The sequence below is a fragment of the Cataglyphis hispanica genome, chromosome 12 (assembly GCF_021464435.1).
Source record: "Cataglyphis hispanica isolate Lineage 1 chromosome 12, ULB_Chis1_1.0, whole genome shotgun sequence".
Taxonomy (NCBI): Eukaryota; Metazoa; Arthropoda; class Insecta; order Hymenoptera; family Formicidae; genus Cataglyphis; species Cataglyphis hispanica.
Window position 1 is genome coordinate 1612007 of NC_065965.1, and position 17445 is coordinate 1629451.

Consider the following 17445-nt stretch of genomic DNA (forward strand, 5'->3'; position numbering starts at 1 on the left):
AGAAAAGCGAGGTATGTTATTCATAGGCTGATTACAAAACGGTGACACTTTTTTTGTTCAAAAAACAATTAATTGTTTCGTAAATATGCAAAGATGTCCATTAAACCGAAACAAAAAATATATATCGGCGCGTTTTACCGAACACGAACGATCGTTGCTTATTAGAATCGCTCGCGGATAATCTCTCGATCCGTGAATGTCGCCTCAGCATCCAGCTGATGGCCCTGGAATGTGCTCACTCTTAATAAAGTAGGAACGCTGGCCACGACCCTAAACGGGACAGAGGGGAGGATGAAAAGTAGTTTAATCAGAATGCGAGCGCAACGATTAACGGCGATTTCGCGACCTAGATCATTTATCAGATCAGATTGTAAAGATTTGCGGACATTGTTGTTTTAATGCACGCCGTTTACGTAAATAATGGAATTGATTCATCGTCTTAAGTAAACTGATTATAAATTTCGAACGCCTTAGAGGATGCAGGTAAAACGGATGAAGGACGAGAAGAAGGAAGAGATGTTTCTCGACTAACCATTCACCTTTCGCACGTATAATGTCGCGGTTTTAAATGCCCACGCATGTTTGCACACACGCTTCTTCTCCTATCCTCTTTCGTTCGCCCTATCTCTTTCTCTCTCTCTCTCTCTCTCTCTCTCTCTCTCTCTCTCTGCTCCCTTTCGCGACGGAACGTCGGAAAGTGTCGGAGAGAGTGAAAGGATAAAATATGCAAGACGACATAATGTTACCTCCTGAGGGATACACCTGACGTAGGAAGAACGCCCGGAGTGTCTGTACCGAATATATCCACCCTCGGGAATAAGCGACCTGGCCCATAATTCATTCTAAATACTTGTATGCTAATAACGATGCCACGGCGCAACGGAAATTTACTATTCCCAGGCGTTCTCCGGTAGTCTTTCCTGCTGCTCTGCCCTCTGTTACCTCCATTCTCCTTCCACTCTTTATCCCTTTATTCCCGTTCTCGTTCTCTCCCGCGTGTCTCCAACCGACAGCCTTACCTGCGTGCTCCCTTTTATTCGCTGCTACCAGCCCACTGCGAGATGCGGTTCAAAGAACCGACATATTAGCTTTACATTATACGGGCGGTGGAATTTATGCAACGGTCGCGAGATCCGTAAGGACCATAAAGTCCATTATCTCGATCGTTTATCCACGACAGCGCATGCGTCTCTCTGCGCAATTCCCTTTTCTCTTCCTTTCGCCTTTCGCCATGATTTTCTTTCCGGTCTAGCCCATGAAAAGTCGCCAGAGAAACGAAATTGAAATCCTTCTCTATGGATGGCCTGCGGAAAATGGACGACGCAGATTCATTCGTTGAAACAGTAGATGCACTCCAAGAAACTTCATGGTATACGACTATATATTTCGAGCCTTTATATCTTTTCCTCTCACCCCTTGTAACAGTGCCATAAAGAACGTTTAGAGCCGAGGGGTAGGCCAGTCCGTTATACTTTAGAGATTCTGTTTCGAAGATTCAAGGCTGGCAAATATCTCAAAATCATCACTGAGAAACGTATATGATTTCAAATTTTATTTTATTATAATTTTTTAACGTCCTATTCAATTTTATTAATGACATATAAGTTTGCTCGCAAATTGGCCTCCGACACACACACACACACACACACATCCACACAAAACATTACGCGCGAATATCTACCACTGTTTTCTCGGAGAATATGCTAATCATCGTAAGAGTACAATTTTTAAAATTACAAGGCGCGAATATCGAATAAAACGAGAAATATGTATTTGGTATTTTGGCCGCCGTTATGCCGCAACTTATTAAAGTCTTCCAAACGTGTCAATTCGCGTGACCATTTTAGCCTGATTATGCAAATTGCAAATTATCAACAAGCTGATGTCGTAAGGAAGGATAAAGACTTTTTTTTCTTTTTTCGCCGAAAAATTCGCACCACGACCAAACGGGAATGCGCGCGTGGCCAACAAGGTCCTCTCCTTCGCATCTCACTCCGAATGCTATGCTAACGAGTTCAGCCAGTAAATTATTTCGTAAAAAGGAGCTTTTTACGCGGTCTGCCGCGGTATTAGAATTATAATTTCCAGTGTGGCGACTTTATAGAGGCGGTCACCGCAAGTCTTGGAACGTTACTCATAAGCTACAATCAATTCCGTGATGATTATGTCTGCGTGCTCGCATGGCGCTGTGAAATTTCTTAATGTCTATGCGGCGTTCTTGAGAACCTTTTTATCGCAAGAACACTTGAGGCATGTAGTATACTTTTGACATTCATTGTGATTGAAACGTTTTATTATTACATCATAATATCGTCATTAGATGCTTAGTCTATGTGAAAATATTATCTTGTATCACACGATATTGATTGTCTTTTAATAACTACATTCGTTATTTTTATATTTATATCTAACATACTTTTGATAGATAAATATATAATATATCAAATTCCTTTCTTTCAAATAATAATATTTTAATTAAATTCTGAAAATGTAACGTTTAAATATATCATTTAATAATAATTTCGATTACTAAATATTATTTTAATTAAAAAAAAAAATGCTGCATCTATTTATATTCCATTTTTCATATTCAAATAACGCGATATCGAGCCAAATAAAAAATATATTTATCGCTTTCGAACAATCTTAAGAAATGAATCTCGCATTATATTGCCAATTAGTACTGACGATTTCGCGTTTTATTAATTCCCTTTTTGTAAGCCATTTTCCTCTCGATCCCGTTGAAATTCTTTAATCAGCAATAACGAGCAATTTAATTAAATCGGAATTTTATGATCACACATCGCGTCTTGTTATCATTTGATACGATAATTTAATCGAACGTAAACTAAATTAATTATCTCTTAGGATGCTATATACGCGTTTTAAGACTTTTAAAGCACATATCGACTAACGGTTCATAAGTTTCGGCTTATCCGACAGCGTCTTTAATTTAATCCAAATTTATATTCCAAAATAAAACGTCGCTAAAAACGGCGACGATTTAATTAAACCTAAATTAAGTTGACAATCGTTTACAGTATATACCGGATTAATGCTATTACGTCTCGTCGGTGGTCGCCGGCCACGGAATACTGAATATCCAATTTAAAAGTCTTAAGAAACTTAAACTCCCTCCTCCTTTTCGTGAGAAGCACGGAAAAGCGGGTACGCTCTCGTCCCTCAAACTCATCCACAGAATAATAGATAAAACGTACTTTTGCCTCGACACGTTCGCGACACTGGAAGAGGACGGGAAAGTCTCTCCGGCTTATCGTCTGCATGAAATTAGCATGCAAGTCTGTCCGGCGTGTTCCTAAACGCCCCGCCGCGAGGTAAAACATTATACCACGGAAAAAGTCGGCGGCGTCGCGTGGCAGGACGAATTTTCAAACGTCGTGCGGGGAATCGGCTACCACAGCCTAAACCACCACCATCATCACCACGGAGAGATCATTACCCTTTAATGTGTGCGGACATCCTTTGTGTCTTTTGAGGACTTCTCTTTTTCCCTCTATACCTCTACCGCCAGCTGTCTACGTGCCGCTCATCGGGCACACAAAAAAGCGAGAGCAAAGGGACGAGCCGGACATACAACGCGTGTCGCGTGGGGTCCGGCTCGATGGTCCGAGAAGGAGGGGAGACGCAAAGGGCTGGACACGCAGATGAGGAGAAAGAGAGGGTTTAGATGAAACGAGAGGGAAAACTCTACGAACCGGGTTAGCGATAGGGAGAGTAGGTAGAATAGATAGATGGTAACCAACCTCTCCTTTTGCTGGATGTTGATATCACGCGAACGCTAGAAGCCTCCCTTCATTTCGTATTCCATTTCATTCTCGTATTCCCTTTTGCCAGGCTCATCATCCATTGTCAACATTTCCCACAGATCTATATGACCAGTCCCCTATACTGACTTTTTTCAAAAATTATTTTTAACTGACCCCCCCTCTCGATGAGAGTCATGGGTCTTCATATATGATTATGACTGGCTGAAATTGACCATAAGATAGATAATTCGCTAACACGCATGAGATTACGTATAAAACTATATACATATATTTATTGTATTTTCATAATTTTTTAAAACCCATTACTCTTGCATATGAATAATAATTCTCTTTGGCAGTATAATAAATTTTATTTTGAATATGCTTTAAGAATTCAAAAATCTAAAAATAAAAATTTCAGAAAGGATCATTACAGCACTTTGCTCTGCTTTCGTCGAAGATCACAATGGTTCAAATCAGATGAATCCGCTTCCCAAACAAGCGTGAAGTACCACCGGTTTCAATAGGACAATGAATTATTCTGTCCCGGCGAACATTTTCATCCGCTTCTCTGCGTCCGCCGCCGTCGAGAGGCAAGAGCGAAAGAGCGACGGTGTGACAGACCCTTTTTTTTTCGCGAAAATATTCAGGACGAGAAATCGTCGTTTCGCGAAACAATTTTATTACACCGCGAGATCGCATCTCGGTCAAATTCCATTATCTACGTTTGTCCCACATATTACGCATCGTACAGAGAGAGATTTCCGGAGTGACGTACACGCACAATTATCCCCAATGAGATCGCGTTTTAGCTTCACTTGCCGCATATAACTAAAAGCAGTTCTCAGAGCAAACGTGCGTATTGATCTGCGGCTAATTGATGACACTGTTATCGCTCACGCAGTTAAAGATGTAGATAGAGATGAAGCGAAACAGTCAATTAAACCGATCAAAAAAAAAAAATAGCAAAGTATATTTACTCTGAAATTTTTATCGCGGACCATGTAATATTATAGATAACGCAAAGCAGTATAGATGAGTGTATCTCCCTCTTCCGCCTGTCATTATATATTTTCATAGAGAAAAATCTGCGACGGGATGCGTATGATTATATAAAATCGTTGAACGTACGCGCGCGCATAGGACCCTTTAATCTTTCCCGTGTGCAGGCAGCGCGTTGACGCACTTTTCGCCGAAGCGTTTTACTCGAGCGCCTCTGATCGACAGACTGCTTACGGATTCAATTACGCCGGGTTATCGACTTTGTGACTACGATCCGGTCCAATTACAGCCTCCGCGAGTAAGGAGCAGCGACGATTAATGGAGAAAAAAATGGTCCGGCGTCCGGCGATTATAGATCGGCGTTGGGTCACAGTTAACTAGCTCGCTCGATCGCGAAAGGTAGTAATCTCGTGATTCCGCGTCTGAGAATTTTATGGCGCTACTTAAGAAAATGGCAATTTTTCCTCGCTCGCGCTTAACCTGCTCGCCCCGTTTTTTTTTTTTTCTTTTTCACGAGACACTAAAATAAATAGCACCGCCTTTCATTCGTCTCGATCTGCTCTATTTCGTTAAACTTTCGGACATTCATGGCGCGTGAACGTTTGAACGTTTCATCGGGAAATACCATCAGTTACGACACTAACTTATCGATTCACGTATTTCCGTCCGCAGCGAGCGTAATTCCGGGTTGCGCGATCGCACACTATTGTCTCACGCACAATTAGCGTGCGCGAAGCACGTTAGCCGGTCTGAGTGCTCGATTACGCATGCTTCTTAATTTAGTGGTGCGCTCGCAGAGGCAATTAATGCCCCGTACGAGAGGTTCCCGTCTCGTTGGTTTTAGGAGAGGCGTGTGCCACCAATGCTCCCTCCCCGCTCCCCCTCGATCCCCTTGTCCAGCATTATGGATGGACGGTCGAGTCTTTATTAATCCCGTTACACGGTTCGGTTACCAAGGATGAAGCGAGGAGGTCAATCAGTAGTAATTGCTCTTCCGGTTCGGAGATTTTATGCAGAGGCGAGATTTAATCCTTGACCCTTCTTGCTTTGGTTTATGTATCGAGAAGCATGGATATAGGGAGAAACTGCGCTATTTCCATCAGGTTATACCGATCATTTATTCTTAGACACGTGAAAAGTTGTAATGCCTATATTTTGTTAATTCTGACTAGTGTAATAAGTGAGTAATACAATTATTAATATATATTTGAGAATTGTTAAGATCGAAATTTTCGCTAATCTTTATCTTAGTCGCCTTAAATGCTATCGAATTTCACTTTAACAAATTGCGAAGATTCAAGATTTTAATCGCGAAATCGCTTCACGGCCGATCGATCGCGCCTCATCACGTGACGTCGGCGAAAGGAGCACGAGAAAAAGAGAGAACCGGAAGCCGGGGCACTACCCCTGTTCAAATAATAAGTCCGAATGGAAGTTAGATTCCAGCGCAATTGCCCGGGGCAATTCCACCGCGAGTCGCAATATCCCGGCCCCGAAGGGGGGGGAATGAGCCGACGCGGAGGGGGGAGGGGGGAAGGAGCGGAACGAGCAAAGGACTCTCGGAAGGCTTTTCTATCGCGCTTCGCCTCTCGCCAAGCTTTCGGGGACTTTAATCGCTTTAACTGCTTTTTGCGCGCCGGGGGACTCCTGACGGACGGGCGAACAGAAGGAGCTAGAAAAATAGAGGAGACGAAAGTGGAAAAAGGGGAGGATACGGAGTAGATTTCTGTCTCATTGTCGGATGTGCCGCGAGAGAGGAATGACTTTTCTGTGCGGACGACAATAAGATCGTCATGCGTTTTCGTTTTTCTCTCGCTGTCCGCGCGCTTTGACAACCGCACGCGCACGTGAGATCTCTCTCCTTCTGCATCGTGTGATTTTTCATCCTTCGAATTTCGGTAGCGGACCGTGCCACGAGACGCGAGCGTGACTCGTTATTTCCCAGAGATCCCTCAAGAAAACCACTTCGGGAAGTTCTTTCTTCCCGGCCAAACTCGGCTCCATTGTCGGATCATCGTGACCCCATTGAATCGAAACCCTCGTGAAGGAAGTCATCGTTGCCGGAATCAGCTCGTCCAACTTTTCCTCCTTCGATGCTGCGTCGTCGTCGTTTTTCCTCAGTATATTTCCTCGTTGTTGTCTATGTCTCGGAAGAGAATCGAAGAGAAACCGCGACGAGAGTTAAATCGATATCACCTTTTTGCCATTCCGCTGAAATGTCGAGGCTCCACGAAGAGCCACGGAGCAAAGTAATTGGAGGCGACGCTCGCGCGAAGAAGTAAATAGGTTTTGACGTTTCATTGCGAGAAATTTAACGTGCCAGAAGTTTATATGATATGATTATAGGCGCTATTTTCAATAAGATTTTAATTTTTCAGCGTTAAATTCCTATTCGATACGATTGATGCGGGCATATAATTACAAATCGATAAAATATATGAATACGTATAAAATATTGTATAGAGGGTACGCTGTTTTACGAATATTGCACGATGATTTTAAAATGAGATCCAAACGCAAAATCGCGTATAAAGTAACGGTTAAATTTTTATAAACGTCATTGAAGTTGAAAAGTTATTCGGAAAAATATTAGCGCGCGTATTATTTTACGAAGAAGACGAGAATAAGAATAAATACAATAGCTACGCGAGAGTAAGAAATAACAATACCTTGCTATGTTCCATCATTTTCAACAATGAAGGGATTAGGGATTCGTTCCGCTTTTCTCGCGCGGGGGATGAAACCTCGAGGCTTTTCACGTCCCGTTTCTCGCGACGCTGTCGGACGTACAAAACGGAAGGACTTAACCGCTACACCTGCAGGAATCCGTAAGACATCCCGAAGTTTATCCGGCGCGGCTCTTTCGGTCGAGAGATCAAACGGATATCTCTGATAATCCACTTAGACGAGGTAGGGAGTCGCGAAAATGCAGGGAGAACGAGGGAGGGCGCGGTAATAGGGCGTCCCGTCGTGATGGATTCGACGAAGGCGAAAACCGTAGGCCTCCTCGAATACCCGACCGAGCGTGAGCTCGCATCGACCGACCAGAATAAATCCGAATAAAGCAGCCTCCTTTTCTGGGACCCTCCGGCCCCAAAAGTCAGCTATTCCCCCTTGCGGCACCATAAAAATTGGGTCCACGACAATGAAAAAAGAGAGAGAGAGAGAGAGAGACGCCCCCTTTAACGCGATTCCCCTGCTTCAGTTTCAGCTGCGCCACATTATGTACGGCCTGACGACCCATTCGATATATCTCGAGGGACGGTATATATGTATATATGCTACTTCTGTGTTTAAAGCTGGCTTATTAATTCGCAGCGTGCACCTTTTGTCCTCGTTGTTCTTCCCGGTCGGCGAGCACTCCCGCTCCTCGCGCGGAGGCGATGTCAGACGACGAGACGCGGATCCGTGACTCGCTTTACGTGAGATCGAGCGGATCACGATGGGCCTGCCTCTGGCTGCGCTCGTGATCGAATCGATTTCGCGCCGATTGCCTCTGTTCTGTTCCCATAGCGAGAAACGCGGCGTGCACGATTGCATCGAGTACACCCCCTGATTCATGCTCTACACGAACATGCGCCTCTTAACGGCAGTCTTTGATTTAGTTGCTTGTGTGACGCGAGTTTTCACATCAAATACAATAATTATTTAATTGCTGTTTGAAAAAATCTATCAAAATTATTTTATCGAATTTAAATGATAAAATAATTGATCTTTCGGTAAATTAGAGGTAACAACGATCATCTCTGCGAAATATTATCCGTTTCAAACAAGGACGTCTGTTATGTTTCTCCCGGCGAATCGTAATACCAAAAGAGTTACGCATTCGTCGCGGGTAATTTAGCGGGACTAAAAGAACGTAACGTACATAAAATACAGCGGAGATCGTTATCATCAAAGTGTAACGAGGACAGAAGATATCAAGTTTCGCCCTGAGGCCTCTCTGGCTTAGAAACGCTCGTTCGACGATTCCTCGAGGCTCCTAATGCTCCCTGAAGCGTATCTAACATCGATTCCGGCTCTGCAAAATCAAGGGGGATTTCGGGTCTTTGTATACGTACTAGCGAAGCCGACTCAAATGCACGACCGCATCTGCCTGGATAAAATTCCTCGAGACTTCCTCCTTCGTCGATCCAGTCTCCTTTTTTTCATCGAGCTCAGGCTGCAATAGCATAGAAATTACCGCGACACCGTGGCGCCGCGATTTTTATGAAACTCCGTAGAAATTACCGTGAAGGGATCGTCCCCTGATCGTGACTTAACTCAATGATACACATCACCTGGATGTATCACGGATGCTGACAATCAATCTTTTCAATATAGCGAAAATATTCATTTGAGATCTCCTTAATATGTAGAATCATAAAAAAATAATTACATGTATGTTTTTTGCGTGCATTTTGCTTCATTCCTCGGTTGAACAAAAATAATCAAAAGTTACAGCGAGATTATCTTGTCTTCGAAAATCACGTGGCAACGAGACCGCATCGCCGAAATTGTCGTGAAAAGTTCGTATTGGCTGTAACACAGGCAGCCAGCCATTAACGATGTTCCGTCTGGATGCATCCTAGATGCACCGTCAGTCACGAAGAATTTCGGGAATTTCATTGGCAAGGAGAGGGATATTCATGAATTGCAGCGGCGAGCGTATATACCCGCTTCGAGAGAAATGTCGAATGAAAAGGCTCGTGACAATAAAAATGGCTGGCCCGATTCCAGATACGAGGAGCCAGATACTGCGAGGAGCAGCATTCTTTGATATATCGACGGCAATTCTATAAGTAACATTGTCACGAGAGACGTCTACTCGTAATACACCGCGATATTTTTAATGATCGAGATTTCCTCTTCCTTCTTTCTTCACGTGATGCATGGCGCATTGTTTTACATCTACGAGCTACTGTAGAATTGCAAAAATATTTCTCTTATTCCATTCGCATGTTTTGTGCGTAGTAATAAACGTTATTAATAAAACAGAAAGAGGGAGATGCACAGGATATTCTAATGCGAGTCGTCAGCTAAATTATCGAAGTTGTAACACGATATATGAATACATCTGCAAAACGAGGGACCCGACATACGGTGCATTATAGTCTTTCTACTTCCGCTTTCCACCTCGATAACAAAGTTTCGCGCAGCGCTTTCGTAGAAATTATCGCGGTTCCTGAGTAAACTGCGAGGGGGGGAAAGGAGGCGCGGGGGCCAAACGTTGCAACTCCAAAGTTCGTCGGAATTCGACGCTCATTATTAACGTCCGCGGAGTGGCGAAGTGACGCGCGCCGGTACTCGAGAACCGGCGCGTTGTTACCTCGAAATTAACTGCGGGGCCCGATGCGAAATTGCGCGGGCGCGCAGGTGCGGTTTTACGGGATGAATTTGTATGTAAACAGGCTTCGATCCATCACCATCAGCAGCCGGAGCCCACGGAATTGGAGTTCGAGAGCCGTTTGGCTGCGCCGTTAACGGAAATTAATGTTATGAACTCAATGTGCCACCGAACCGGACGTGAATTGATACGACTTTGCGAACTGCGCTTATGCCGCAGCTGCGATTATGGATTCTGCGAGCGGAACGCGTTCTCTCCAATCGCCATATCGCACTTTGATTTTCGAACATCATCGAAATCTAGTTACGAGGCGCGTTATTTAATCTTTCTCATCTAACGCGACATCTGCAAAGAGTAAACTTTTCACTTTAAATCTCGCATTTTATATTATACAAATGTATTGTAAAAGAATCTCTCTTATCTTTAACTCTCTCTTTCGTCTTTCCTTTTTTTTTTATAATATTTACTGTTAATTTTTTGAAACGAGATAAAAATCTTGACAAGTTCTCTCATCGCTATGGGCTCATCCGTACGATTGACGTCGCGCGAACGGAAAGTGACTGACGGCAGATTAGATGGAAATTGCATCGTCGAGAAACAATTTAACTGCTCGTATTTGTATGTAAACAAGCTTCGATCGGTCGCGGTCCTGCATTCGTTGGCGCGCGGCGGGCGCTTACCCCTAGCAAAATCGTTGACGGAAATTAACGATATTAAGTCAATACGGCGAGGTAGGGAGGAGGGGGAGAAGCGCGCGACGGATGCGAATTGATATAACTTTATAGACCGCGCGCGGAGCAACCCTCTCTCTCTCTCTCTCTCTCTCGCACACCCCAACGATAATCTGCAGCGAGACAAATGTACCTCCGCGAAATTCCGAACGGCACCCCGACCGCTACCATCGAACGCGGCAACGAGCGGGCACCAGCTGTCCCATTTAATAGAGCAATAAAGACGTGAATGGAGCTTTGATTTATGTGGCTCCTATTATCATCTCGGTTCTGACTCCCGACTAGGATAACGTAACGTACATTCGTTACGAATTTGAAACGTCACTTGATTGACTCGGCATTACGAATACACGCGGCTTTTTTTTCATTTGACTCTTTGATATTTTTCTTCCCATAGATTTGCTTTCGGATAAAAATGTCCCGCGCAGGTAGAAAAGCTATAGAAAGATATATTTATCTGTTTGAAAAAAAAAAAAACGTAATACACGCGTTCGCAATATGTTGTTCGCCAGTCAGAAAACGCAAAAAGGTATTCAACGTATATTAATCTTGTCATATACGGCACGCGCGTCGCTCTGTTATACGTCGCTGTTTCCTTTCAATGTCGAAATTCGCTGGGATGTCCCCTAAATTTTCCGCGATGCGGATCATCGCGCGTGCTTTGAGAAGAGCGAATGGTAAGAGGGCAGAGACGCGTATAACCGGTTCCCTATGGCGTCCCTAAATACCTCGTACATGGTGCTGACATTTTCACGCAACGCGCAGTGACATTCGTCACCGTCGACGGCATGGAAAAACGAGAAAAAAATCAAGGGAGAAAGGCAAAAGAGAAAAAGAGAGAGAGAGAGAGAGAGAGAAAAGGGAGATGAACGTGCAAGGCCGTTTAACGATCCACCTGTCGTCGGGCGAGTATTAGGTGAGTCCGCGCGGCACGTTCTAAAAATATGACACCACGTGCTGCGACCGTGGCGGAAATACCGAACACCTCGTAGCCATTTGCGACATTCTTGATCGAGCGAGAGAACGCTTGGTCGTTTCGCGCGCATGAGGAGCAACGGAGCGTTTCTCTCACGACGGAATCATTCTCCTCTCCTTTCTGCTTGTTTACTCATTCACCAGTCCGTCGTTGGTAAACTACCGGCTCGTTTGCATGCCGGCGCCACTACGATGATCGAGACATCGTATTACATATATACCCCGGGGCTCGATCAAGCGTAGCGACGCGAGCGATAAATGCAAACGAAGGAAGGGATAAGGCTCCCTTACACGAATGCAATTCCTCGCGTTTTCGCGCAAGCGGAAGCGACTCGATGCACTACGCTTGCAAATAGTCGGAGACGATCGCATGGTATTTCGGTGGAAAAAGTCGATGGACGGGGAATTCTCGGCGGCGCGCGTTTACGAGCGCGTCGCGGTACTCCGAAGAGCAGATGGAAATCGCCGAATTATTTAAATTCTTGCTTTCAGAGTCGGATTAAGACGTGTACTTAACCAACTCGGCAGTTCCATATTTCAGTTTCACGTTATAGATTAATAGTGAGATATATTTCCATATTCTTATTTCTCCTTTCATTTCCTACTCGCGAACAACTCTCTCCGGTCGTATAGTGCATTTTTCAGAGCGCGCTATTACAACATTATTAATAGCGTATTGCGCGATTATCTCTGTCGATCAATACAACCGGTCTACCTACGAGATGATCACGTGCCACCTCGTAGAATATAATTGATATTCGAATCAGTACCGGACCTACCGTACCGGATTTTCTTACACGTGTGGATGGGAAACATCGTGGGCGATTTTCACGCGAGACGATGTGTAATCAACCGTTTTACGGTTTTCTTATAATTATAGGAAAAAGGATAAAATAGAGGAGAAAGAGAGGTCTAATGGCACTTTGCGCGCAATTTGCGCCGGGATTATTACCCTGTTTAAATTCCTGTAATAGCCTGTTAATTTCGAGGTTTCGTTTGTACAGCTGCGATCGATCGCAAACGATAGGGCGAGGCTCGAGCGCACCACGTACACAATCGACCCTACGCGAGTACGGACTTATCCATTCTCGAAGCGTCAATCGTCGTTTCTCTTTTTCTCTCCTCTTCAATTTTCCACTAACCCTTGTATTGCAAACTCATCAGTCTCGCGTGATCCGGTCATTAAAATGCAACGGAAGACACAGAGTTCTAGATGAAAGGGGAAAAAATATCGGGCATCATAACGCTGTCCCTTTCACAGCGTTCCCTCGCTCAAAAGACTGTATAGACTACACTCCGGAGAGAGAGAAAGAGAAAAAAAGCATAGAACACACACATCCCTTATTATTTACTCTCGTATTATAAGCTTTCGCAAAAAAGTAAGCGTAATGGATGATATTTAAACGCGGTATGTGTGCAGATAGATTTAATTAATGACGTGAGTAATTGAAAAATACGAATGTCCGTTGCTAATGAATACTTTACAAAAGAAAATGTATGACGGTCCTAAATCCATTCATATCATAGAAACAAAAAGCGATATAATGGAGGATTATTTTTTTCCTTCCATTCCCACTTCCAAAGGATATTTTTAAATTTAACTCGTCATCATGCGCAAGGTATTGTTAATAAATCAGTCTGATATTCCTTCCAGAAGAAGTTCTGCATTATTTCGCGAAAGCGAAGCACGCGAAAAGGGGTTTTCAGAAACGTATGGACTTTATAATCGAGTTATAATTGTCAGGTTCTATTGGGTTTACCTGAATGTATGAAAGACTGACGCATTCGAATCACGTAGGAGCCACGCTTCCTGACGAAAAAAAAACGAGCCGGCTTCCCCGGCTCGTCGCGTAAGATTTTTCCATAATCCTATGACGCACGTATGCGCCATGCAACAGCGACAGGCACGTGCCGGCCGTTATGACTTCCTTTGCAACCAAATTTAATTTACAACGGCCGCCCGCGGTGCTCAATTTTCGTTCCCTTTTATTTCGGCTCTCGTACTCTCGAGAAATAGCCTCCTCTCGCTACCGTGTTCCGCGCCTACGAGATAAATAAACACGTACGAGCAACAGTTCATAAACGAACTAATTTTATGCATCTGTTTTATGTCTTACTCATAAGAAAAGCCGTAAGGAAAGTTAGCCATGTGTCGATAGTTATATCTATTTGTTAGTACGCAGTAGTTTACACTCTCCTAACGTTTCGCGTTGCAAAATTAAAAACTTTGTTGAATCAGATTTTCGCGTAAGCTATATAATAATAGCAATTATGATTCTCTCCGATATTACAAAAAAAAAAATTATTGCTGCAAAAATATTACAAATCACTCTATTCATTATATTACCTGAAAGAATTTGATTTTTGTAACCTTCAATAGCCTAATACCAAGGATCGAAGATTGTGTCAACGTGTTACATGGTGATATTTAAATGTGAACGACCGCGTCTAGCACGTCGTACATCCAACGATCACGTATTGATAGTGGCGTGGTGTTGCATCGATTCGACGATGTGTCCCTCCTCCCGGTGTACCTACCGGTTTGTTCGACCATGCTCTTAACAGCCTGCTACGGATCGATTTTCGATAATCAGGGAGCGAACGAGAGCCGGCAACGAGCCGCCAGCAGTCCGTAGGGAAGGGAAAGGGAAAGTTCGAAGAATCAAACTAGGGAACACGAAAGAACATACGATACGGTCCAATGCATCCCGGTTGCTTCATTCGGTAAATTCGAACATTACAGGATGCTATAAATCTGTCGAATTTCGAGACGGGGTCAATCGTTCAGCCGAAATGTAAATGTGGCGATACTGAAACGGCTGTATACTTTTTTTTTTATTGACAATTCTTCAAAAAACACTTTTCTTTATCTGTAAAAATGTTTGTGTTATCAACGTCAATTTTCACGTGTTAATTTGACTTTATTACATGTTTGACAACTTTATTATATATTTGAATATAACACATTTTTTTCGGAAGAGTTCAAAAAAATTTTTTATAAATGTAACAATTTTTTTTTTTTTTGACATAAAATACTTATAAGAATAAAACATATATTGAATGTGTGTGAGTATTGGCATTTGGTTGAAATTTTGAGCTCTTGGCGCGTGGCAGGATCCGATGATTCGAGAAAATATCATATATCCACTAATCATATGTTTGGTGGTCCATGGAAGAGGAAAAAAAGAGAGAAAGAAAGGGTGGAGAGGGCCTACCAGCTTAGTCGACCGTGTCTTTAACGGCTTGCCAGAGATCGATTTCCGATAATCAGAAACCGAACACCGCCAACGAGCTGACTGCGATCGCTGAAGAAGACTGAAAGAGAATCAAGGAGAGAAGGGCGTAAGGAGGGAATCAAGGAGGTAGGAAAACGAGAGGAAGGAGTGGAGAGATATTGGGAGCCGATGGATGTGCAAGCTTGGTTATACTAGCCAACGAGAGTCCCGCACGGCTTGATGGAGAATCCTTTTAAATCGTCCTCTTCTCGTCCCTCGATTGCCGCTATCGGTCGATATGACATGGAAGTTAACGGTTGAGTTACTCCGATTCTTCTCCGGCAAAGATTTCCAATAAAGACACCGCCAACTTGTTACAAATATAACGATTAATTTAGATAAGTACGTGTAGAAGCGCCGAGAATCGTACGATATGCGCTTCTGTTTAACGGGCGAGAAACAAGTTTGCGACTGTATATTCTTGTTACATATGAACACGGATAAAAATAGCGGGCGAAATTCATGGCAGTATATCCTATCCGCCTGCTTATGTCGTGATTGATCTCATACATGCTCCGTTACGACATCGCCATCATTTTTCAGCTACGCTCGATCCCGCAAAATCGAATCGCCGCTCTCGAGATACGCGCGCGCGCTCCTATTCTACGGCTTCCGGAATAGCGTGGAAGGTATATCGCCTTCGTAGGAGGCGATAATATTACACTTAATCGAAAGTCACTGATCCGTATAACAGACTCTCGCGCAGGTGCTTAGGGGGGAAGAAAAAAGTGCGACGGTTGAGAAATTAATAAGCGGTATCAGCGCGAGGCGAGAGAAAGAATTGATCGGCGGCAAAGTATCTTAACGAGCGCTCTCTCGCGCGCTTATTTATCGTCTCATATATGCGCGGTACTGCCGACGCTCATTACGCGTCGATCGTATATTCATTATGTCGCTGGCGGATATACCCGCGTCTACCATTCTAGATAGCGGCGACTCTCGCGTTTCGCCTCGTTGGCGTAAACGTCCTTACGCGTATTTCGCGATGCAAGACACGTCGCGTCGAGCGTGTTATAACGCGGCTTCGGCGAATTGAAATTTATTGCTAATTGCTTTTTATTTACACCGAGCGTCCGGGGCATTTATCAAGCTAAAGTATACTGAAAAAGCTGTCAGGTTTTTACGCCGTGGCGTTCGACGATTTTTACGAGTGGGCGTTATTTACAGTCGGATTGATTCCTGTAGAATGCAGATATCCCTTTAAGGCCATCCGCATGAATCTTAAAAGCGCGGTGCACCGGTGCGTATCCCGACCACGCCAAGCACGCTTGCTTTTGTGAACGGCACGGGGCTGTAAATTTGCTCGACGTCGTAATATTTGGTCGGCTACATAATTCTTTCGGCAAGAATTCGATTTCCGCTCAGCACTGAAATTGCATTTTCGCAGATCCGCATATTCCCGATCATCCTTTCGTTTGTCTTTCAACGTTGCCGTCAAACCTTGACATTTCCGCTAATTAACGTCTCAGCCGATTGGCCCCTCGGCCAATGCCGATTCGCATAATCGAAGCGACAGCGATTCCTTGCGTGCGCGAGGAACGAGGCACGGTTGAAATTCAATACTTTATATTGACACTTGGGCGTAACGCAATCTTTGTACGCCTCGCTGGCTCCAACGGATATTGACAGTTAACGTAAGACCTCAGCGCGAATGGAATATCTGCGAACCGTCACATTGATCCGACCATTGTGAATCGGCATTCACGGCCCGTAACAATAATGGCAGACGTAAAGTTATCCGCTCTATATGAGACGGTGTTATCGACAACGATTTTTGTACTGAAGTAATTGCGCTCATCGTATTTTAATGCTCCTTTAACAAACTTTACATTCCATGTACGTACGGACCGTTATTTTTATACAACGAAATTTGTTATAGATATGTAAAAGGCACGCTATAGCGCGCTAATAAGGAATAATGAGGAAATGACATTCTCGCGTCGCGACGCTATACATTAAATTTATACGTGAAACTTTCTAGAGAGTAACGTTTATATCTCCAAGCTCGCAGATGTTCTCAATCTTTCTTTGACGGCTTCCACCGAGGGTATACCTCGCTTGCAGTCAGTACCTCCGCGATAGATCATCGTTATGATGTATCGTGCGCCGGCCGCAATGTCCACGGCCTGGTGAAGACTTTATGAGACTTTTTGATTAAAACGAGGAGATTCGAAACGTCTCGTTCGCGAGACATCCGTCCGGCAATATACTACGGTGTATTCCAGTCGGCGACAATAGCCTGCGCTCCCCCTTTCTCACCCCGTACACATATCCGTCCCGGTGTTATTAGCTCCGTCTTTTCTGTCATTAATGCCCGGTGGACTTTGGAAAATTGGCTCGAACTGCGGACGAAAAAGCGGACGGATAAA

General features: G+C 43.9%; 2 protein-coding genes across 16 annotated transcripts in view; one reads left to right on the forward strand and one right to left on the reverse strand.

Annotated features, from left to right (window-relative positions):
• The window catches only part of LOC126853364 (discoidin domain-containing receptor 2-like), a 182037-nt gene that overhangs the window by 96786 nt on the left and 67806 nt on the right, over positions 1-17445 (forward strand). The gene's annotated exons all lie outside the window — the stretch shown is intronic.
• The window catches only part of LOC126853381 (uncharacterized), a 372343-nt gene that overhangs the window by 44049 nt on the left and 310849 nt on the right, over positions 1-17445 (reverse strand). For 2 of the 11 annotated variants that reach the window (XR_007687953.1, XM_050599055.1), the window contains one exon: positions 14996-15386. The exons of the other annotated variants lie outside the window; for them this stretch is intronic. Coding sequence is in view for 1 of the 2 variants with exons in the window: in XM_050599055.1 (XP_050455012.1) it covers positions 15339-15386 (48 nt within the window). In the remaining variant the exon portion in view is untranslated. Of the gene's footprint in view, positions 1-14995; positions 15387-17445 lie in introns of those variants that run through there. 11 annotated transcript variants of the gene reach the window in all.